Source organism: Eleginops maclovinus, chromosome 15, assembly GCF_036324505.1.
Source record: "Eleginops maclovinus isolate JMC-PN-2008 ecotype Puerto Natales chromosome 15, JC_Emac_rtc_rv5, whole genome shotgun sequence".
Classification (NCBI taxonomy): Eukaryota; Metazoa; Chordata; class Actinopteri; order Perciformes; family Eleginopidae; genus Eleginops; species Eleginops maclovinus.
The window spans coordinates 22140294-22163434 of record NC_086363.1 but is presented as its reverse complement, the minus strand read 5'-3'; the positions used below and the strand labels follow the sequence as shown (position 1 = coordinate 22163434).

General features: G+C 44.2%; 1 protein-coding gene across 4 annotated transcripts in view; it reads left to right on the top strand.

Moving 5' to 3' along the window:
- enah (ENAH actin regulator) overlaps positions 1–23111 on the top strand; it is a 115985-nt gene extending 92874 nt beyond the window's left edge. For 2 of the 4 annotated variants that reach the window (XM_063902510.1, XM_063902509.1), the window contains exons 6-14: positions 855–1610; positions 2498–2817; positions 3230–3357; positions 3570–3618; positions 14427–14478; positions 14832–14898; positions 16331–16415; positions 19609–19666; positions 19845–23111. In XM_063902510.1, coding sequence (XP_063758580.1) covers positions 855–1610; positions 2498–2817; positions 3230–3357; positions 3570–3618; positions 14427–14478; positions 14832–14898; positions 16331–16415; positions 19609–19666; positions 19845–19882 — 1553 coding nt within the window. In that variant the 3' untranslated portion in view covers positions 19883–23111. The remainder of the gene's footprint in view (positions 1–854; positions 1611–2497; positions 2818–3229; positions 3358–3569; positions 3619–14426; positions 14479–14831; positions 14899–16330; positions 16416–19608; positions 19667–19844) is intronic. The other 2 variants (XM_063902512.1, XM_063902511.1) reach the window with 2 other exon arrangements.
- Positions 23112–23141: the final 30 nt, after the last annotated feature.

Here is a 23141-nt window from a genome sequence, read left to right as displayed (position 1 = left end):
TATTTACTTCAGTTGAAAAGGTTAAGGGTAAATACTGAGCTCTCAGAATACACACAGAAGAGAGAAAGAGAGTTTGTGTGTGTGTGTGTGTGTGTGTGTGTGTGTGTGTGTGTGTGTGTGTGTGTGTGTGTGTGTGTGTGTGTGTGTGTGTGTGTGTGTGTGTGTGTGTGTGTGTGTGTGTCATGTTGCCAGATGGGAAGTGTGGATATGTGACTGATTGTATAAACCATTCACGATAGTAAATTTGATATTATGTCAGGGTTTTTCAATGCAGAATATGTTGGCAGAATAAGGAATTCGTAGGAAGACAAAATTAGTAAGGAACAGGCGAACCACTTTGAACCCACTCACCCTCCCCCCCTTCATAACATACGGCAGCTCCTCTGAACAGTGTGCAGCGATGCTAAGCCCTTCCCTTCAGAGCATTTACAACACACTGAAGGTAATCAGTCAGGTAGCTCATGGAGCAGGAAGGGTTTAGGAGACGCCTCATAAACATCCTGCAAAAAACAAACTCCTGTGTGTGTGTGTGTGTGTGTGTGTGTGTGTGTGTGTGTGTGTGTGTGTGTGTGTGTGTGTGTGTGTGTGTGTGTGTGTTTTCCCTTTCTTTCTTTGCCACCCACACGATGTGTGTTTGTGTGTCTCCGGTGCTAACACCTGTCCACTAACGGAGTACACAACCTGGATTAAACCATTCTTCCTGCTTCATCTCCCCCTTCTCTTTTTTCCTCCCTCCCTCCTTTTTCCCTAACCTGCCGTCTCCTCCTGCATGACGGCTGCTTCCTTCCTTCCTTCTCTCCTTCCCTTCTGTCCTGTGTCGTCCTTCACCTTGGTTTTTCTCTTTGTACATTTAGCCTTCGAAAGCACCCTGTACACCCCCACACCTCAGGCGTACAGCAGGACGTCCTCCATGCCCGTATCCCCTCCCTCACCTTCCTACCTGGCCCCTGGGTCACACTTGTCTTCCTCCACTACCCCGCCCACCCCCCCGTTAAGGCATTCGGCGTCCCGGTTTGCCACCTCATTGGGTTCTGCCTTCCACCCGGTCCTGCCCCACTACGCCACAGTGCCGAGGCGACAGCAAGTCCCACTTACTGCCCCCTCCCTACCCCCCCCGCCCAACTCTGTGGTGTGGTCAGCGAGCAACTTCACGCCACTGCCCCCCTCACCCCCTGTCATGACAAGCAGCCCCCAAGGGAAGGCTGCAGGCCTCAGACCGCTAGTCCCAATTGCTGCCCCCTCCCCTTTCACCCAGAAGCCCCCCTCACCGGCCCCCAACGGCCCGCCCATGTTCCCTGCACCTTCTCCCGTGACCATCCCACACAGCCACACTCCTATTGGCATCGCCTGCCCCACCCCGCCTCCCCCACCTACCCCGCCCCCTCTCCCCTCCCCCATAGCTCCGTCTCCATCCTCTTCCTTCGTCTTGTCTCCCCCCTCCTCATCCCAGGCTCCTGGTGTGCCCTCTCCCTCCACAGCACCCCCTGCTGCAGCCGCCGCCACCTCTGCTGAGCTCTGCCCCCCCCCGGAGGGCCTTGGCCTGTCCAGGCCAGGGGAGTGGAACACCTCCACAGGCCAAGAGGGGGGGGGCTCGTCCTGTCCGCCCCAGGGTAAGGCCTCCAGTCCACATTCTGCTCTCTCTCTCACTGCCGCTCTCCCCTAGTTTCTCACTGCTTTCCTACTGACACACTAACAGCAGGGCAGGGGGGGGGTGTGTGATCACACAGGTGTCTGAAGGTGCCCCTTACCATAAAAACAGCTGTGGGGGGGCTCATCAGCGGCATGTGTGTTTGCATCTGTGTGTGCATCCTTCTCACAGTGTGGGGCCCGAGCAGGAGCCTCTCTCTCATGGAGTTGGGAGCAACGTGATTATTGAGTGAAGTATGTCTGCTGTTGAGTTTAAAAGGACAAGCTCACACATTATAAATGTTATCAACTTTATCAAAGACCACTGCTATCTGTAGGCAGATGATCTTGACTTAAAACAACTGCTGCCCAACTTGATGGTCTTTAGGACATTGTGTGTGTGTGTGTGTGTGTGTGTGTGTGTGTGTGTGTGTGTGTGTGTGTGTGTGTGTGTGTGTGTGTGTGTGTGTGTGTGTGTGTGTGTGTGTGTGTGTGTGTGTGTGTGTGTGTGTGTGTGTGTGTGTGACTCTGTCTGCGCTCACTTTATTTAAACGTGCACCCTCCGGAGATGGTCACTTATTATTATGATATATCTTATAATGTTTTTAACATAATAACCGTTGGTGATGCTTCCTGTGGCTGGGTCTAATGCTGCATGTTTTCCTGATGTGTGTGTTTCATGTTTATTAAAACAGGACTCTGCAGGTTCCAGGGCAACAGAGTAGCTGTGTCTATATCCCACTAATATTAACACAGGGTTGGTAGTATTTGTTGGGGGGTGAAGCTTTGCTGATGAGTGAAAGTTTGAACTTAACTTCCATTCCTCTGTCATCTCCCATTTCCCCCCCCCCCCCCCCCCCCCCCCCTACAGATGTGGTCTGTTTACAGACCCCAGGGTTGACCACCCCCACGCCTCCACCACCTCCACCCCTGCCTCCCGGCTCCACTGTGACCTCCAACACCACCATCCCAGCCGGCCACCCTCCCCCACCCCCACCCCCTCCACTGCCCCCTACATTCACTCCAGGCGGGACCCCCTTTACTCCACCAGGTCCGCCTCCTCCTCCCGGACTCCCACTGCCTCCGCCGGCTCCCCCCCTCCCCGCCGGCCTGTTCTCTCCTGCAGAGGAGCGTCCTGTCTCAGGCCTGGCCGCCGCCCTCGCTGGAGCCAAGCTGCGCAAAGTGCCCAGGGTGAGCTCTGATTGGCTGCCTGATCCCGCTCTCACAGCTCTGCATCACATGATAAGTGTTTAGGCGAGCAGCTGCACGTACATCATGTCTGTGTTCTGCAGCCCAGATACACACAGCATCACTGTCAGTAAAACACACACACACACACACACACACACACACACACACACACACATACACACACACACACAGACACACACACACTCAACTTCTGCTGCATCTCATCACAGAGGTCTGTACATGCAGTTCTGTCAATTAAAACTGAAATGAACCATAAAATGGAGAAAAATCATTAGCATTTTTCAATTGTTATGACTTTTCTGATATAAAATCAATCAATCAATCAATAAAAAAGCAGCGTTGATACGTCCCGCTGTAAACAACGTGTTGTGTGTGTGCTTAATGTATTTAGAGTGATGATGCAGCAGCCATGTTGGGGGCTGGAGGGGCCGCAGGGGCCAAATCTGAAGTCAGAGGCAACGGCCCTCTGTCTGCAGGAGGGGGGCTCATGGAGGAGATGAGCGCCCTGTTGGCCAGGAGGTAGGCTCACCCCCCACACACTGCTCATTCCACAATAATAGACATCCTATGTTATCTCAATGGTACTTTAATTTAATACCTTCTGAATAAGCATTTCACACTCTCTCATGATTGTATTCGGAATAATGGCTTTACTCAAAATATTTAGAGTGTGGTGAATAACAGTATGTGATGTGGACCCCCCTAACATGGCTGGCCTTCATTTGTTACAGGAGAAGAATTGCAGAGAAGGGCTCGTCCCCTGAACCCGACCAGAGATCAGTGAGTACCGTATGTCTTCTCTCATGTCTTCTTAATATCTCCATGACTCACTGCTGAGGTCCCAGAGCTCCTCTGTGGGATACACACACCCCCTCAGTGTGTGCACACTACATTCACTATCAATGCTGGGAGGGTTACTTTAAATGTATTATGTTACAAGTAGGGCTGTCAAAATTAACGCGTTAACGCGAGATGATTAATTTCTGGAATTAACGGCGATCATTTTTTTAACGCATTCCCGCCCTGATTTGCCCACAATTAAACCCCCGCCGCGTCATTCCTCGTCACGTAAAAGGCATGGCTGACACGAGCAACATGGAGGAGTCCGAGGAACCTGTTGGCCCTCTGGATGGACAGTTCGAGTATAAAAAAAACAAAGATGGAACAGTACACAAACTTGTTGTGGTTTGCTCACACTGCAGGAAGGACTTTTCATTTCACCGAAGCACCTCGAGCCTTAAGTACCATCTTAACGCCAAGCATTCATTTGTTGGGGCTTCAACTTCAGGTGTTACGCCTGGCATGCGTCAGACCACCCTCACCGAATGCAGGGTATTAAGTAAGTCTACGTCTGAGAAGCTGAGAGACACAATTGCCAGATGGATAGCCAAGGACTGTAGACCGATTAGTATTGTCGAGGACACGGTCCTCGCAGAAGTTTTGAAAGTGGCAACTTTAGACACATTCTACAAGCCACAGTCGAGAGGTACAGTGATAACTAAAATCAACGAACTATATGACGCTAAAAAGAAAACGAAGGAAGAGGATTTGGCTTCAGCGGAATATGTTGCTTTGACAGGAGACCACTGGACCTCCGTGAGTAACAACAGTTATCTGGGTGTGACAGCGCATCACATCACTAAAACCTGGGAACTGAAGTCATTTGCTTTAACCGTAATGAAAACAGAAGAGCGTCATAAGTACGGAGGACTGCCCCATGCAGTGGTGGGCTGCTCATTCAGGAGCACATGACAAGCTGGCCCTGCTTGCCCGCAAATATATAGTGACTCCTGCATCCAAGGTTCCGTGCGAACGACTCTTCTCAGTCGCAGGCCATATTGTTCAGAAGAAACGGTCCGCTTTACGTTCAGAAAATGTTAACCAGTTAGTTTGCCTTAGCAACTGGCTAAAAGATGAATACACAAAAGGTAAAAGGGCCACATGTAATTGTCTGAAAGTGTGGTTTGTTCAAAAAGAAAATTGTTCCATTCACCTATCCTGTATTTGCTAAAGAAAAAGAGCGATGGCTGAGTTGCCAAAATTGTTTAGAATTAAAAAAAATGTTTGATTTGTCATTATTAAAGAACAAATGTAATATCTGCTTCTTGTCATTTATCTTTCTGTTCTGAGAACAGTACACAGAAAATGTGAATTTTTCAGTCATATTTAGGATTGTGATTAATCGAAATTAATTCAAAAAATCTTGTGATTAATTAGATTAAAATGTTTAATCGTTTGACAACCCTAGTTACAAGACATAGTTCTGTAAACAGAAAATGTATTCAGAATCCTAGTTTAAATCCAAGAGAAAACAAATATCAAAAAGATGTTTTTTTGCGTATTTATAAGAAAACCGAACAATGTGACCTCAGAAAAAAAGAAACCAATATATTGAGAACCAAAAATGATTTTATTTATAGGAAAACCTGCCTTTCAGTTTAAAAAAAAAAAAGCAGAAATAAAATCTGAGCTGACAGAAAAGGCTCTGTTTCAGTTTACATACATACTGTAGTACAATACATACAGTTAAGATCACACACACTATTTTATGAACATATTGGTTTACCTGCTGAATTAACAAAAGATCAGATAAACCAAAGAAAGTGAAAACCATAAAGCAGATTCAGGCGTATATATTCACACTTCACACTCCTTTGCAACAAACACTGGATGCTCTTTTTAGTTTTTTACTAACAATGTAATTGTGCTTAAAATTCCCACTTTTTAGAAATGTGACAATAAATTGATAACATCCTTTTTTAATTTTTTTACCAATCAGGGAATACATTTAGTTTTTTTTGTGTATCCCGTTACATGTAATCCATTACTCAGTGGCGGGCCTCGCATTACACACCTAGGCCTTCAGTGATGTCCTGCACAGTCCTACCTGAATTATTCCACCTCTTAATGCCATCATTATGACGCCATGGCTCTAGAAACTATACATTTAGAAAGAAACGCAGTATAACCGGGCATTGCATCACCTTAACATATCCAAGTACAACAGAGTTATATTAATATTTCCGAAGCATTTATAATCAATAAATCAGCATTTACAATTAAGAGTGTTAAACTACCAGCTTTAAGATCGCTTGGATACTGTTAGAACTTAAAAATAAAAGGCGCTTTTAAGGGATTAGTCTACAAAGTTGTATTAAGTCCACCAAAAGTATGTGAGCATTAACAAGTTTGTTCACTAAACAGCGCATTGTCGCACCCACAGCAGTTTCATTTAAGAAACATGACGATAAAGACACAAACTATTCACTGAAAATAAAAGAAAACAAATGATTTGCATTTGTGCGCCACACACATCTCTACATCTCTTGCAGAAGCATCAAACATACATTTTTTTATATATTTGTCATTTTAATTACATATACAGTGGGGCAAAAAAGTATTTAGTCAGCCACCAATTGTGCAAGTTCTCCCATTTAAAAAGATGAGAGATGCCTGTAATTTTTATCATAGGTATACCTCAACTATGAGAGACAAAATGAGAAAAAAAATCCCGAAAATCACATCGTAGGATTTTTAATGAATGAATTGGTAAATTCCTTGGTAAAATAAGTATTTGGTCACCTACAAACAAGCAAGATTTCTGGCTCTCACAGACCTGTAACTTCTTCTTTAAGAGGCTCCTCTGTCCTCCACTCGTTACCTGTATTAATGGCACCTTTTTGAACTCGTTATCAGTATAAAAGACACCTGTCCACAACCTCAAACAGTCATACTCCAAACTCCACTATGGCCAAGACCAAAGAGCTGTCAAAGGAGAACAGAGACAAAATTGTAGACCTGCACCAGGCTGGGAAAACTGAATCTGCAATAGGTAAGCAGCTTGGTGTGAAGAAATCAACTGTGGGAGCAATTATTAGAAAATGGAAGACATACAAGACCACTGCTAATCTCCCTCGATCTGGGGCTCCACGCAAGATCTCACCCCGTGGGGTCAAAATGATCACAAGAACGGTGAGCAAAAATCCCAGAACCACACGGGGGGACCTAGTGAATGACCTGCAGAGAGCTGGGACCAAAGTAACAGAGGCTACCATCAGTAACACACTACGCCGCCAGGGACTTAAATCCTGCAGTTCCAGACGTGTCCCCCTGCTTAAGCCAGTACATGTCCAGGCCCGTCTGAAGTTTGCTAGAGGGCATTTGGATGATCCAGAAGAGGATTGGGAGAATGTCATATGGTCAGATGAAACCAAAATAGAACTTTTTGGTAAAAACTCAACTTGTCGTGTTTGGAGGAGAAAGGATGCATCCAAAGAACACCATACCTACTGTGAAGCATGGGGATGGAAACATCATGCTTTGGGGCTGTTTTTCTGCAAAGGGACCAGGACGACTGATCCGTGTAAAGGAAAGAATGAATGGGGCCATGTATCGTGAGATTTTGAGTGAAAACCTCCTTCCATCAGCAAGGGCACTGAAGATGAAGCATGGCTGGGTCTTTCAGCATGACAATGATCCCAAACACACCGCCAGGGCAACGAAGGAGTGGCTTCGTAAGAAGCATTTCAAGGTCCTGGAGTGGCCTAGCCAGTCTCCAGATCTCAACCCCATAGAAAATCTTTGGAGGGAGTTGAAAGTCTGTGTTGCCCAGCGACTGCCCCAAAACATCACTGCTTTAGAGGAGATCTGCATGGAGGAATGGGCCAAAATACCAGCAACAGTGTGTGAAAACCTTGTGAAGACTTACAGAAAACGTTTGACCTCTGTCATTGCCAACAAAGGGTATATAACAAAGTATTGAGATGAACTTTTGTTATTGACCAAATACTTATTTTCCACAATCATTTGAAAATAAATTCTTTAAAAATCCTACAATGTGATTTCCTGGATTTTTTTTCTCATTTTGTCTCTCATAGTTGAGGCATACCTATGATAAAAATTACAGGCCTCTCTCATCTTTTTAAATGGGAGAACTTGCACAATTGGTGGCTGACTAAATACTTTTTTGCCCCACTGTATATTCATTTGTTAATATTGATTTAATATTAACGACATAAAATGACAAAAATATATACAATTAAAATGCTTTGTACTCGCCCAAACAACTGATTATTTGAACATAAAATCCATCCTCCTTTCTTTCCTCAAGAACACTTCAATTACTCTGTTTTACAGTTTATCAGTGCGCTTCAGTTCCACCAATAAGTCCTTTTCAATAGACATCAAGGCTAATGCTGAAAGCCGAGTCTGTCAAGTAGAATGTCTGGCATAAGTTTTTATTCGTTTTAAGGCCGAGAATGACCGCTCGACAGAAGCAGTGGACACAGGGATCGTCACTGCCACACATGCCAATGTGTAAAGCTGCCCCATGCTCTCACTCAGATTTTTCTGCTTAAGGAAATGAAGGAGATCAGTGGGACTTTTCCCTTCAAAATCAGTCATGGCATACATTACAGTCAGTTCTGTTTTTAGCCGGGACATATATCTGCGACCAAATCGATCTCTTCTCCTCTTTCAGCCATTGTGGGTTGAAAAAAAATAGCTTGTAGAAATCTACACAAATTAGCTCGCTCAAGTTCTAGTTCAGTTTGCTAGCTCTGCCCATAGACTGTATTGTATGGCTCTGCCTAGCTCTGCCTCTCAATAGTGCGTATCCAATCAGAAGACGTGCACGTGCTAACGTTAGCGTACGCCTGCTAGCTGGCCCGTTGTCGCCAACTCGAAATCTGATTGGATAACGCCACAGTTTTGTTTGCATTCACTTTAAGCTACAGGCGCCCGCACTGGTGATTCTGAAGGCCTAAGGGCAGATTTCTTTGACCCTAGCAACACATTATGGCTGAAATATGATTGGATAAAAGCTCTAACAAAGGCCAGCCCTCCAAATCTCGTTCTGAGGCTGGAAGCAGCGCAACCAAGAGGAAAGTTATGAAATGAAGAGAATAGACTATGGGGAATAATGTAATACATATTTGTGGAAAAAATATATCAAAATTAAATGTATATTCTGATGATGGTTAGGCCAGCAGAGAAGGCCTTGCTGGCCCTGACGGCCCACCACTGCATTACAGTCAGTTCTGTTTTTAGCTGGGACATATGTCTGCGACCAAATCGATCTCTTCTCCTCCTTCAGCTATTGTGGGTTGAAAAAAAATAGCTTGTAGAAATCTACACAAATTAGCTCGCTCAAATTCTAATGCAGTTTGCTAGCTCTGCCCATAGACTGTATGGCTCTGCCTAGCTCTGCCTCAATAGTGCGTATCCAATCAGAAGACGTGCATGTGCTAACGTTAGCATACGCCTGCTAGCTGGCCCATTGTCGCCAACTCGAAATCTGATTGGTTAACGCCACAGTTTTGTTTGCGTTTACTTGAAGCTACAGGCGCCTGCACTGTTGATTCTGAAGGCCTAAATGCAGATTTCTTTGACTCTAGCAACACATTATGGCTGAAATATGATTGGATAAAAGCTCTGACATAAAGGCCAGCCCTCCAAATCTCGTTCTGAGGCTGGAAGCAGCGCAACCAAGACGAAATTTATGAAATGAAGAGAATAGACTATGGGGAATAATTTAATACATATTTGTGGAAAAAATATATCGAAATTAAATTTATATTCAGATGATGTTTAGGCAGCAGAGAAGGCCTTGCTGGCCCTGACGGCCCACCACTGCCATTACTCCACAAGCGTGCACTAGGGTAGGAATTTCACGGCCTGGCCGTGATGCCCCGAAAATAATTGTACGTCCTTCGTCCACCATGGCCTTTGTGCCCTGATAGTGTTAAAATCTCGAAAGTTGCTTTAAAAGCATCAGAGCGGTGGTCTGGGCTCTGAACTGCATTAGTCCTTGTAGCTTGGATTGGTTACGCGCTCCTCACATCACATGTCATGCGTCGCATCATTCAATCATCATTGTAGCGTCTCCCTATAAGAATACAAGGAGGCCTCGTGTCTCTTTTTGTCCGTGAGTTTATTCACTTCTGAGACAGGTTACTATCGTCCGAAACCACGCCAAAACAACAAAGAAGTACGTTAATTATCACTTGCACATGTAACCTGCGTTGTGTTTGGATGGTATTCGATGGACTGGGACACTCTCAGAATGAAGTAGTTTATTGCCTGCACAAAGGGTCAGACAAAACAAATACAGAGCATGGGTTTCGAATCGGGTCCACCTGCAGCAGACGTCATATTTCCTGCTTATGGCGTACTACATTACTAATATCCTGTTACAATAAAATTACAATTTCCTAGAAACTACTATATTCTACAGCATTACATTAATATGTAATGTGTTAATAAAGCAAACATATTTATAGTTCTAATTTATATCTAATTGCACACACATTTTATCATGGTGATCATACAGTGTCTTTTTAAAGCTAATGCTATATCAAAAATATACAGTTACTATGTCAATCTGACAAACAGCGTACAATCGCAACACTATTTCATCCATTTTCAATGTTAGTTACGCTGAACAGCGCAAAAGAAAAGGGTAAACACTCCACTCCTGTGGCGACAAGCGGTACTGCATATGGAATGCAACAACGACGTGACGTGACCTGCTAGCCATACTAGCTTGAGAATGCTAGCCTCTCCACGAGTGGAATTTTAAAACATACAAGGAACATAACTTAACCAACAAATCAAATTGGTTACCTGCACAATGGGTCAGACAAAACAAATACAGAGCATGGGTTTCGAATCGGGTCCACATAGACAAAATAAATGCAATATTACAAGCTGTACGACAACAATGCAACCATAGGCTAGTTCAAGGTGAGAACAGAAAATCAAATAAAAGTTACAATACTGTGCCAAACATCGCAAAAATGCGATTTATAGGATGGCATATATGTTATACAAAAGTGTAAGACAAAGTCTCAATACAATAATAACATGACTTTTAAAGACTTCTCATGCGGACCCATTTCTTTACTCAACCTACCTGCAGCAGACGTCGTATTTCCTGCTGCAGGATACTCACAATGCAACACTGTATAAAAATAGTGTAGAATGAAAGTCCTGACCCAATGATACAGGATTTAACAATAACTACAAGACAACTTATTTACTCCGTTAAACACACACATATACCGTTAGGTCGTTCGGAGCATTCCCCCGTCTCTCTCTCTCCAGGAACATCCCTTCTCCTCACCCAGTGGCGTTTTTTTTTGTATAGCTATATACAAAACTGGTGGGGCACGAACAACTTAGATATTTATATATAGGCTTTTTGTACCTTAATACATGGAGTAAAGCGTGCTATAGTGCCTTTTAAGTATGATCTATACTTCCAGGCATCGAGGGATCGAACGGGAGAACTTCTCGGACGCGTGCTCCAGTCCAACAAAACAATGTCCAATCATGTGTCTTTGAATCTCTCGATCCTTTTATTTGTTATTCAGCATAATCTAGGGTGATCAGACGTCCTCTTTTGCCTGGACATGTCCTCTTTTTGAAACCTAAAAATTATAATTTTTATAATTTCAAAATCGTCCGGGATTTTGTTATTCTAGCCTCAAACGTGTTTACAGCGAATTTGCATTGCTCTCTCTTTCATTCACATACTAGTCACGCCCTCCCCCTACAGTTCGCTTTGCATTAGGTTGAAGTGCAGGGTGTAGTAGAGCCTGACCTTAGCGCTACCGTCATTGGTCGATATGCTCGGCCTAAACATTTAATTGGTCACTCACCTCATTAGTGCAAACTTCCGTGTTTACCACTGGCAACGCGCATGGCTACCCGGCATCTTCAGCCATGCCGAAACGTAAGTGCAAGTTCACTGACGAATTAAAACATAAGTTTCCATGTTTTCGTCTTGGTCGAGATCAACACGAAGCTGAGTGCCTGACCTGCAAAGCAGGCACTTACGTGTCGGTCGCAAATAAAGGTGCCAACGACCTACAGGCACACATATGTTCAGCAAAGCATCGAAAGGCAGCGAGGGTCGAGAGCTCATCAGCTAAAGTGACAGATTTTTTCGTAAGTAAAAACGAGAGTGCAGCTGTCACTGCTGCTGAGGGTGCTTTTGCTTTCCACACGGTTAAGCACCACGAAAGCTACAGGTCAATGGACTGCACATCTGGCTTGTTAAAAAAGGTGTTCACAGATTCTCCAACTGCTCAGAAGTTCTCATGCGCTCGAACAAAGACAGAAGCAATTGTAAATGCCGTGATAGCCCCACATTCCGTTGAAGTTGCGCTAGAAGCACTTCAAGATATCCCCTACTGTGGCGTTTCTACTGATGGCAGCAATCATGGAGCAGTGAAAATATTCCCTCTGCTCATTCAATATTTTGATTGGAAAAACGGTGGTGTGCAAAGTAAGTTACTTGAAATTAAAAACACCCCAAATGAATCAGCTGAAACGATGTCACAGTACATAAAAGACACACTGGAAAGGAAAGGGATATTTTTGAAATGCATTGCATTCACTGGTGACAACTGCAACACAAATTTTGGAGGAATCCGGCGTAATGAGGATGGGAAGAATGTTTTTGCAAATTTGAAAAAGTCCTTGCAGAACACAGCTCTTATTGGTGTAGGCTGCCCAGCACATATTCTGAACAATTGTGTTCACCACGGAGCAGACACACTGGATGTTGACATTGAGCACATCATTTTCAAAATGTATCAGCACTTCCACATCTACACTGTGCGCACAGAGAGTCTGAAGGAGTACTGTGAGTTTGCTGATGTTGAATTTAGAGCTCTTCTCTCTCACAGCAAGACACGATGGCTGTCATTATTCCCAGGAATTGAGAGATTGCTACAGATGTATCCAGCTGTGAAATCATTCTTTTTGTCACAGGAAAAACCACCAATGCAGATCAGGAAGTTTTTTGAAGATGAGTTCAGTGAGATTTACCTCTGGCAGATGCATTCACTCATGTGTGTTTTTCAGTCGAAAATTCAAGAGATGGAGAGAGAGAACAATTCAGTTGTGGAAGTAAAGAGGATTCTAAACAGGGTCCATAGCATGCTTCTTGAACGCAAGATGAACAACTTCATGCCTCTTAAAGTCAAGAGTATGCTGGCACAAAGTCAGAAGGATGGGCATGGTCAGAGGTGTGAGCATTTCTCTGCTCAAGTACAGGGCCTGTACAGTACATGCTTGGACTATCTAGAGACATGGATGGCACCCATGGAGGAGTTTTCCACTTTTATGTGGATGGATCTGAGTGAGATTCCTGACTGGAATGACGTAGAGGGCTGTATCAGGCACCTAGCTGGGAAAAGGGTGGACATTGATGATTCAAAGTGCTTTGATCAGGTCACCAATTTCATTGAGAATTTCATTGAGAGAAGTAACAGTGATGCAGACTTCTGTGGTCTACAAGCACACCAGAGGTGGACCAAATTCTTTGAAAGATCCAAAAGTGTTGATTTTCATTCAGAGCTGCTTAAGATGGTACAGTTTTTTTTTGCCATACCTGCTCACAATGCAAATGTTGAGCGTATCTTTTCCCTGATGCAAGCCCAATGGACCAAGGAGAGGAATCGCTTGTCTGTTGATTCACTGAAGGGGATTCTGTGCACCCAGTACAATTACAAGAACATGACCTGCAAAGACTTCCATTCTTACTTAATGAGTAATCGTAGACTGTTGGGAAAGATTCAGTCCTCTGAGAAATATGCCCCACGTGAGCAGGAGGACTGAAAAGTATCAGCCATTGTACAACTTTTCAACTTTAAAAATGTCTTATTTTGTGCAATAAGGTTTATTATTTTTATTATTTTTGTTTTACCATTGTTGTGACTATACTTTACACTGTATACAAATGTATAATTTGTTTTTGCACATTTAAAACTTTCAAGTGTTCAAAATAGCCTTTTGAGGCAGTGTTTTTCTGTTAGCGTTGGGCCGGCCAATAAAGTTCATTATCATACAAGTCACCATGTCTGTTGACACATTTATATGAATTCACATGTTCATAGGTGCATATGTGACCCAACCCCCACCCCCGCTGAAGTGTCCTCTTTTTCACAAACTCAAATCTGGTCACCCTACATAATCACCAACATTGCTCGGTCTGTTTCCATTCTGTGAACAAGGTCTGCATGTCAGCTCTGATACAATTTAACCTTGTATCTTTCACTTTTACACTTTGACTTTAGTCCACGACACGACACGGTCAAAAACGGTTTGCTGTCCCGTTACACACACACCTGACTCTGATTACCAGGTGATTACATGTATGCACTTTTTTTTACATGTATACACACATCAGCGCTGACTTATGAGATGATGTTTTAGTGGGGCTGCGAGCGCTGTGCTCCACTCGTGATTTATTTTTTGCCGCACACATTGAATGAAAAACTACTCTATTCAATGCGCAGTGTAGTAAAAAAAAGTCATTTGTTTTCCATGTCATTCGTGTGTTTTTATTATCAGAAAGTGAAATTGTTTATTTGTAAGCTCCAAATCCAAATGTTTCCCTCCCCTTATGGAAGGCTTTCAGTGTGAAACCCCCACAGGAAGTTTTAAGTTGTATTGACTCAACAAGAAACCTCAATGGATGAGTTTTGAAAACGTATATTGAAAAAGAAAATGTGAATGTCTGTTTAAGAATAAATCTAGGACTGCCTTTGAACTTTGAACCTTGCCTACCTGTCCAACAGGAGGAAGGTGAGATCAACACCACCCCTAAAGTGTCTGCCTGTAGCACACCAGGTAAGTGTCCCTCTGTGGAAACACATTCAAATTAAAAATGATTCCGACATGTATATTTTTGACTTTTTTAATCCTATTTTATTTCTATTGAGATGTTTACATTTTTAATTGTTTATTTCTAGTCTTTTAATTTGACTGTGTACAATGCCTGTCGTTTTACGCTGCTGCAACACAAACAAATCCCAAATTGGGATCATTAAAGTACTTATCTATCCAAAATGCATCTTCACAACAGAGAGGACCACGGTCCCAGTTAGCATGAACCTAGCTCCCATCACACTATTGTTATACTTGTTAAACAGTGACTCTGTTTTTGATATATGCTCTTCATATTTATGGCTGTTTTCCTCCAGACATGCCCAGGAAGCCATGGGACAGAACTAACACCATGAATGGTAGCAAATCACCAGTTATCGGAAGGTACAGTATACAAGTGTGTATTTTGTTTTCTGCAACTCCAACTATGTTTTATTTTCTTAACAGGTTCAGAAGTTGCTCCTTTAAATCATTCTCCTCAGGGACATATGAAAGCATTACCTTTGCTTAGCTGTAGCATGATGCATTGCTGGGGCCGTTCTGCCTAACATCACTAAAGCTGAAGTGCCCCTCGTGCACCGAGCTGTCTGTGTGTGATTGCACAGAAGCGGCACATTTAGCTTAGCGATGATCAAGCGTACTAACTTGATGTTGTATGAATGTATCAGAGCCACATGTTCATTGTCACAGTGCTTTCCTGCCTAAAGCTTGTAAAAATATAAATGTGTACACAAAGCCCTCCATACATGAGAAAGGGTTCTGTCGAGTCCTCTAACTCAATCATCAGATTCGGGAAAAGGATGATAAACATTTGAATATAATATAATATAAGTTCATAGTCAAGACAGTGGGTAAGATCAGTGCTAAAGTAGCATAATGTGAAAAGCTAAGGAACACAGGAACTGAGCTAAAATGTGTAAAGTGAGTGTCTCTGCTGCTCACACAGACGAGAGTTTCCGTGGAGAAATCCCATAGGATCAGATTCCTGCAGCAGGTAGAGAGGCCCCGCACAGTGTGATACCCCTCCTCTCTGAAACAATGGTGGGGGTGTGCTGTGATGGAGAGAGTGTTTGTATGAAACCTTTGGACGGGCTCCTGTGTGTCTTGTCTTCTCCTCTTTCTAAACCATTCATTGCCAACCTAACGCTGCCTGTTTTTTCGTAACTGGGGAATCCAAATGTGAGCGTCACAGACTGCACATCCACCCTATCACACACACAAACACATAGAAGTTTGTGTCCGCCCAGCGCACAGCAGACTTGGCACATCATTATCACTGTAGAGCCAGAGCAGAGCCAGAGCAGAGCCAGCTGGCGCCCGCAGATAAGGCCGCTGAGAGTGTGTGTGTGTGTGTGTGTGTGTGTGTGTGTGTGTGTGTGTGTGTGTGTGTGTGTGTGTGTGTGTGTGTGTGTGTGTGTGTGTGTGTGTGTGTGTGTGTGTGTTTGTGTTTGTGTTTGTGTGCCTTCTGTGTTTACATGCATGTCTAGGTGAGCATACTCAGGATTTGTTTTCTAAGTACAGTTTTGGCAGCATCTTCTCTGTATGCACATGAAATCCTTAGAAGTCAATCTATTCTGGTCTGGTTATACCATGGTTGATTTTTAAGTTTACAACAAAAAGTCTTGAACTATATTTATTTTCATCTCACATATACAGCTTGTCATATTCATCAGTGTTTTTCGCAATATACAAGCAGAAGTAGCTACTATTCTAGGTTCTAGGATGTGGTCAGGTGCTGCCTGACATGTAGCGTTGTTTTATTTGAGGCTCTGGATAATCAGTCATTGTTGTCTTCTTTGCTTTCTTTGTCACACAGACCTAAGTCCACTCCCACACCCACTGCATCCCTCAGTGCTAACGGTGTGCCCACAGAAGCTGTTGACTATGACAGGTTGAAACAGGTGAACACTTTTATTTCCATATTCTGTCGCTGCACACGATAGGTTGAATGTTTATGGTCATATCACCCAGATTGTGTGACAATGGGTGGTATGTGTTGGATGGCGGCGCGAGCAGTTGCAGTGGCCCCTCGCAGTCCCAAAAAAAACAGTGTTTTCGTCGTTTTCATCTAGTTTGTCGAGTTTGTCACTGTGTTCGTCATGTCCGACGGACTTATATCGGAACGTACAACAATACAGCCGTGAGTTTCTTCTTGGAAAAAGTACAACTTTCTTCAATTTGGAAGCCAAACTCTCCGTGGAACTCAGCAGCCTGGGACTACTCTGCTGTGCCGACCCCAACCCGAAAAAGAGACGCCGCAAGCGGTGTGAGAGGAAACCGAAAAGGGGGAAGCGTGGAGGTGTCCGGGCGAGGCTAGCGGCTAGCCCACACAAGCCGGCAATTCCAACGCTACTTATGGCAAATGTCTGTTCACTGGACAACAAGATGGACAACATACGGTTACTTAGAAAAACCTGGCGTGAGGTAAGGGACTGCTGTGCTTACGTGTTCACGGAAACATGGCTCCACAACATCCCGGACTCCGCTATTCAACTAGACAAGCTAACATGCTACCGAGCAGACAGAAACATAGTTAGCTGGGGGAAGACCCGCGGCGGCGGTGTGTGTGTTTACATCAGTGATGCTTGGTGTCGAGATGCTATTGTTGTTAAACAACACTGTTCCCCGCTGGTGGAGTTTATGGTTCTAAGATGCCGTCCTTTTTACCTGCCGAGGGAGTTTTCCGCCATCCTATTGGTGGCAGTTTATATCCCTCCGAGCCCCAACAACAAGGACAGAGAGGAGGCACTCAGTGAACTTTACAAAGCCATCAGTGAGCAACAGACAGCACACCCAGACGGCCTTCTCATCGCAGCTGGAGACTTCAACCATGCTAACTTAAAAACTGTTCTGCCTAAAATATACCAGCATGTTGATTTTCCAACCAAGGAAAACAACACATTAGACCTAGTCTACACGACCATCAAGGGAGCATACAAGGCGTCCACCCTCCCCCACATCAGCCTCTCTGACCACCTCATTGTCCTGCTGAAACCGGCCTACAGAGCAAGGGTAAAGGTTACCAAACCGGTTTCAAAACAGGTACAGGTGTGGGCAGAGGACAGTACTGCTGCACTTCAAGACTGCTTTGATACGACAGACTCGGGACCCAACAACATTCCTGGTCGAGTGCTGAGGGACTGCGCAGAGGAGCTCACGGATGTCCTCACAGACATCTTTAACACCTCCCTGAGCCAGGCGGTTTTTCCCACGTGCTTTAAGGAAACCACCATCATTCCTGTGCCGAAGAAGTCATCTCCAGCCTGCTTCAACGATAACCGCCCCGTTGCACTGACCTCGACCATCATGAAGTGCTTCGAAAGACTGGTCATGAAGCAGATCAAATCCACTCTTCCTCCCTCCCTGGACCCGTTTCAGTTTGCCTACCGGGCTAAACGGTCCACAGAGGATGCAATCACCTCCACTCTACACCAAGCCCTCACACACCTGGACACTAAGAACTCCTACGTCAGAACACTATTCATAGACTTCAGCTCAGCATTCAACACCATCATCCCCCAGCAGCTTGTGCGTAAACTTACAGACCTGGGCCTCAGCCCCTCTCTCTGCAACTGGTTGCTGGACTTCCTCACAGAGAGACCACAAGCTGTCCGGGTCAACAACAACACATCGAACACACTAATACTGAGCATGGGGGCCCCCCAAGGCTGTGTGCTCAGCCCCCTTCTCTTCACCCTGCTGACCCATGACTTCAAACCCAACTCCAGCTCCAACCACATCGTGAAGTTCGCTGACGACACTACCATGGTGGGTCTCATCAGCCACAACGATGAGACCAACTACAGGAAGGAAGTGAACCAGCTGGCCCGTTGGTGCCAAAAAAACAATCTCTTCCTCAATGTGGGGAAAACAAAGAAGATTGTTGTTGACTTCAGGAGAACCCACTCCCAACCCCCCTCCCTCTGACCATCAATGGTGCTGCTGTGGAGCAGGTGAGCAGCACCAAATTCCTGGGTGTGACCATCACAGATGACCTCACCTTGAACAACAACACCACTGCACTGGCAAAGAAGGCCCAGCAACGCCTCTACTTCATCAGGAAGGTCAAGCGAGCTGGAGCCCCCCCCCCCCCGTCATGCTCTCATTCTACCAAGGCGCCACTGAGAGCATCCTCAGCAGCTGCATCACACTGTGGTTTGGAAGCTGCACCGCCTCCAACCGCAAGAGCCTGCAGCGCATCGTGAACTCTGCCCAGAGGATCATCGGGGTCTCACTCCCTACACTACAGGACATCTACAGCACCCGACTCTACCGCAAAGCACTCGGCATTGCGGGGGACCCCACCCACCCCTCCAACAGCCTCTTCAGCCTCCTGCCTTCAGGGAGAAGGTTCCGCAGCCTCCGCTCGAGCTCCACCAGGCTTAGGAACAGCTTCTTCCACCAGGCGGTCAGGATGCTGAACTCTCTCCCTCCCTCTCTCCTCTCACTCTCTCCCTCCATCTCTTGCTCTCTCTCTATCCTCCGTCCCTCCCTCAATCCTCTGTCTCTCTCTCCTCCCTCCCTCCCTACCTCTCTCTCTCCCTCTCTCCTCTCGCTCCCCCTCTCTCCGTCCCTCCCTCTCTCATCTCCCTCTACCCCCGCTCCCATCTCTCCCCTGACCTCTCCGCCCTCCGTCCCACCCACCTTTGCCCACAGCCTCAATGGAAATGTACTAGGACATTAATCCCCCTCCCTCACACACCCGTCCCTCATCCAGCACCAGTCACTTTCTATTCTCCGCTGCTACTGAAAAGTATTTTTTTGCATTAAAGCACTACTTGCACTACCGTCAAACTGTGTTGATTGTGTCAAACATATGTATATATTACTTAGGTTTTTTGTTTTTTTTATACCGCTTTTTAACCCCCCCTTTTTTTCTACGCTCTTATCTTTTTATGTTATATGTTCTTGTTTATATTTGCACTGTGGGACTGCCAGAAACTGTATTTCAATTTTCTGTATGTATAACACATGTGGAAACTTTGACAATAAAGTGGACTTTGATTTTGACAAATGTTAGCATGTTCTCTCAATGCCATGTGTCTGTCCAAAGCTCTGTGTGGAGAACTGACACCCGTCATGTCTCTTTATTAGGACATTATGGACGAGATGAGGAAGGAGCTGTCAAAGCTAAAAGAAGAGCTCATTGATGGTAAATAACCTTTACACATGCAATCACAGAGGCAACATACACAGAGGCAACACACACAGGCAACACACACACAGACAACACACACACAGAGGCAACACACACAGAGGCAACCTAGAAGTCCTCTCAGAAGTTAAATGCTCAGGAATAACTAACATGCTGTGTCTGTCTCTCTCCTCAGCAATCAGGGAGGAGCTGGGGAGGTCGAGCACGGCGTAGAGGATATACATCTGTCTACATCCCCCCCAACAGACAACCACGGTCAATTTAACACATGACTATACAGAAGTTGAAAATTAAATCAACAACAAACAGTCAAGGTGACAATAATCCTTTAATAGGGAGAGGACATACTATGGGGAAAGGGTAATGGGGGTGTGGGGAATCCAATCTATGAAGACTTAACGCCCCACCCTCCCCGCTGAGGCCTGGCATCCTGGCAGAGAAGCCTTTGTCCAATAATAACACAGATACTGTATCATCACAGCTCAGAACTCTGGGTATTTTCTATCAGAAGGTTTTATGAAGAGAAATGACAGAGTACGTGGGGATTGAAAATAAAACCTCTTTTGTAGAGGTAGCGTGCCTGAGTGTGTGTGAGTGTGCGCATGTGTGTGTGTTTTTTGGGGGGTTGACTGACTCTGGTGGATTCCACCACTGCAGGACACTGTAAAGCTTGTCTTCCTCAGATAGTATTTTAACCTGAATATGTACAAAAGAGAGAACAAGTTATTTAGAAAAAAGCATCTATCAACCATGAGTGATTCAGTGCAGAACTATGGCCATATGAAGTAGCTCAACACCCCCAGCTGTGGCAGGGTGCGGTGAGTCCCTGCAGAGTGCTGCTGGGCTGATACCTGCCATGTTAAGATAGAATTTTCACTTTCTGTTCATTTTGATTTAGAGAATGTCATATTTACTCTGTTTGTGCATGTATGGTTGTTTTTGTTTATGAGGGGAGGGTCACAAGTCTGCCACGTAATTGCATTACCTGTCACAAGTTAAATTGCAAGCAATAAGTGTAGCATCTATTTTAAGGCCCCCCCCCCTCCCCCAGTCCCAACACCATTATCAGTTCTCAATGTCTTTGTGTATTTTTGGCTTCTGACTTCTGAGCACTCATAGGACAAGGTTACTGTGTGACACACCTCTTGTCAACTTTATTGCAGATATTCTGTGAAAGTGAAGCTGACAACATCAGATATCAAGGAATAATCACAATACTCTCATTTAAAGGTTATTTTCTATCCAGGGACACTTTAGCCACATTGTAGCTCAACTGATTTTTATCCTTCATTATTAATATTATTTACTGCATTTATGAAGTAATAACTTTGGAAAGGTGACAAGACACCCCAGATGTGTAAAGAAGGGGTCCATATGATGACATTAACGTGCCATTTACTAATCACTTGTTTCCCCTTTTTTCAATCCTGCCAATGACAAATCGTAAAGATGAGAAACTTATTTCCCTGGGGTCTTACATGAATAAGGCTCTGTCACTTTATAAATACTTTGCTTTCACTAAAAGTACAATCAAACTCAAAGGTACATGTTGCCGGCTGAGAGACTAATGTTCCAATACTGTAGTAAGATCACGTCCAGCTTACATCTGGGGAATCTTTAGCAAGTTGTAGAATGATACATTTACAACATGAATTATGGTGTTATCTATATCAGTGATGGTAACAGAGTAATTGAACTCGTGAGAAGATGGAGAGCTCACAATGCAATACAGTGTACATGCTCAACCCACAGCACTGATGTCACAGATCTCTGACTTCAAGGGGCACTCCACTTGTTTGATATTAACCTTCTATTTAGTTGGGAGACAACCACAATCATTTAAAAAATGGAATCAACAAAGACTAAATATTCTGACTTTTAGTCCTACACCTCCCATAATGCAACACCATTGATGAGAAGCAGCCTGGCTGACAAATGTAAACATCTCTCCAACTCCACCCTCTATGTTTGGAATACCACACTTCTGTCAACAATGTGTGATCTCCAGGCCTCTGTCAGGAGACCCCTGCAGCCTTTACATCAAAATGGTTATTTTTCCCACAGTGGACAAAGTCTCTCAAAAGCACCACTGACAGTAAAGTGTTTCTGCAGTGTACAGTGGGCGGAGTGGCCCTTTAAATGATGTCATACTGCTCCCGTGGATAAGTGTCTGGCTGTAGGGTCTCACAATGTCTTCAAGGGCTTAATGTGTGAAGATGAGGTCACAGATGGGAGAAAATCATTTCCCCCAGTTCCTCATTGGCTTTGGATTAGCTGAACTGATTGACAGATAGTGTGATGTTAGCAAGGGCAGGGTGATGAGGGTCACTGAGAGATTCCACAGCATCCAAGGCATGTTCAGAGGGATCCAGCCGTGTGACTTGCTCACCGAAGGATTCAGTATCCAGCTCCATACAATCACTCTAAAAAAAGCCTTTCTTATTGTCTATAATTGTGTCCAGGGATCCAACAAACAGAAAGATTTCTGTCACTATATTCAGTCCTTGGAATGTGGCGGCAGGTAAAAAGAAAGTGAAGATCTTTTTGAAGCTATGTGGTTTGTGCCTTGTTCCGAAGTTGCATTAATATGAAAAACGTATATAGATAACTCATAATAATAATAATAATAATAATAATAATAATATCCAGGAGCTGTCATAAGGGTCACATGCAATTATTCTTTAGTTTGGCTTCATTGTTTTTATCATGGCTGGGAGAACTAAATGATCTTGGTTCTGATCCCTACCAAGAAATAATCTCCCAACAACATCTTATGTGTTGAGTTTTTTACGTATGTGTGATTAGTTTTTGTATCGGAAATAGGCTGCATCCTAAAGCCTGTGAGGGGTAAAAATGAGTGTGACTGCCGAGGTCAGTGATGCCTTTTAAATGTCATAGAGACGTGGAGATGTGTTCTGTCTTCTGCTGCTCCATGTTGTTGTCAGCCTGGGATGGAAACTTTTATCTTTATCCTTCCTGCCGAGGGAAAGAATTTGAAGGGATAAATCTGGCAAACGCAAGTTTTATGGATGGCAACCTTTTCTTTATTCATCTGCTTCGTATCATACTGTTCTCATGTTAACCATTATTTTCTTACAAGCTAACATATTGTTTTGTTTGAGCAAATTAAATAAAAAGTGCTATACAAAACTAGAAGTTGTTTCTTTTAAAATAATGTTTACTGTTACATGTTTATGAATTTTATGAATAATATCTAACATCATAACAACATTTTAACTTGTTTATAAAATGTTTTGATGACAACTCTATGAGAGCTCCATAAATAACTGACTGCATGTCCTAGAGTCTGTGACGTCCCACTCAGTAATATCAATATATTTCTATCTAAGTTCTGCTAGCATTAGCAACCAGAAGCTACAGGTCATACCCACTATACTCACAGCCTACGGTCATAATAGACCAAGTGTTGCTGTAGCATCGAGAGCCCTCACCGTGTGTGATTGAGGGTTAG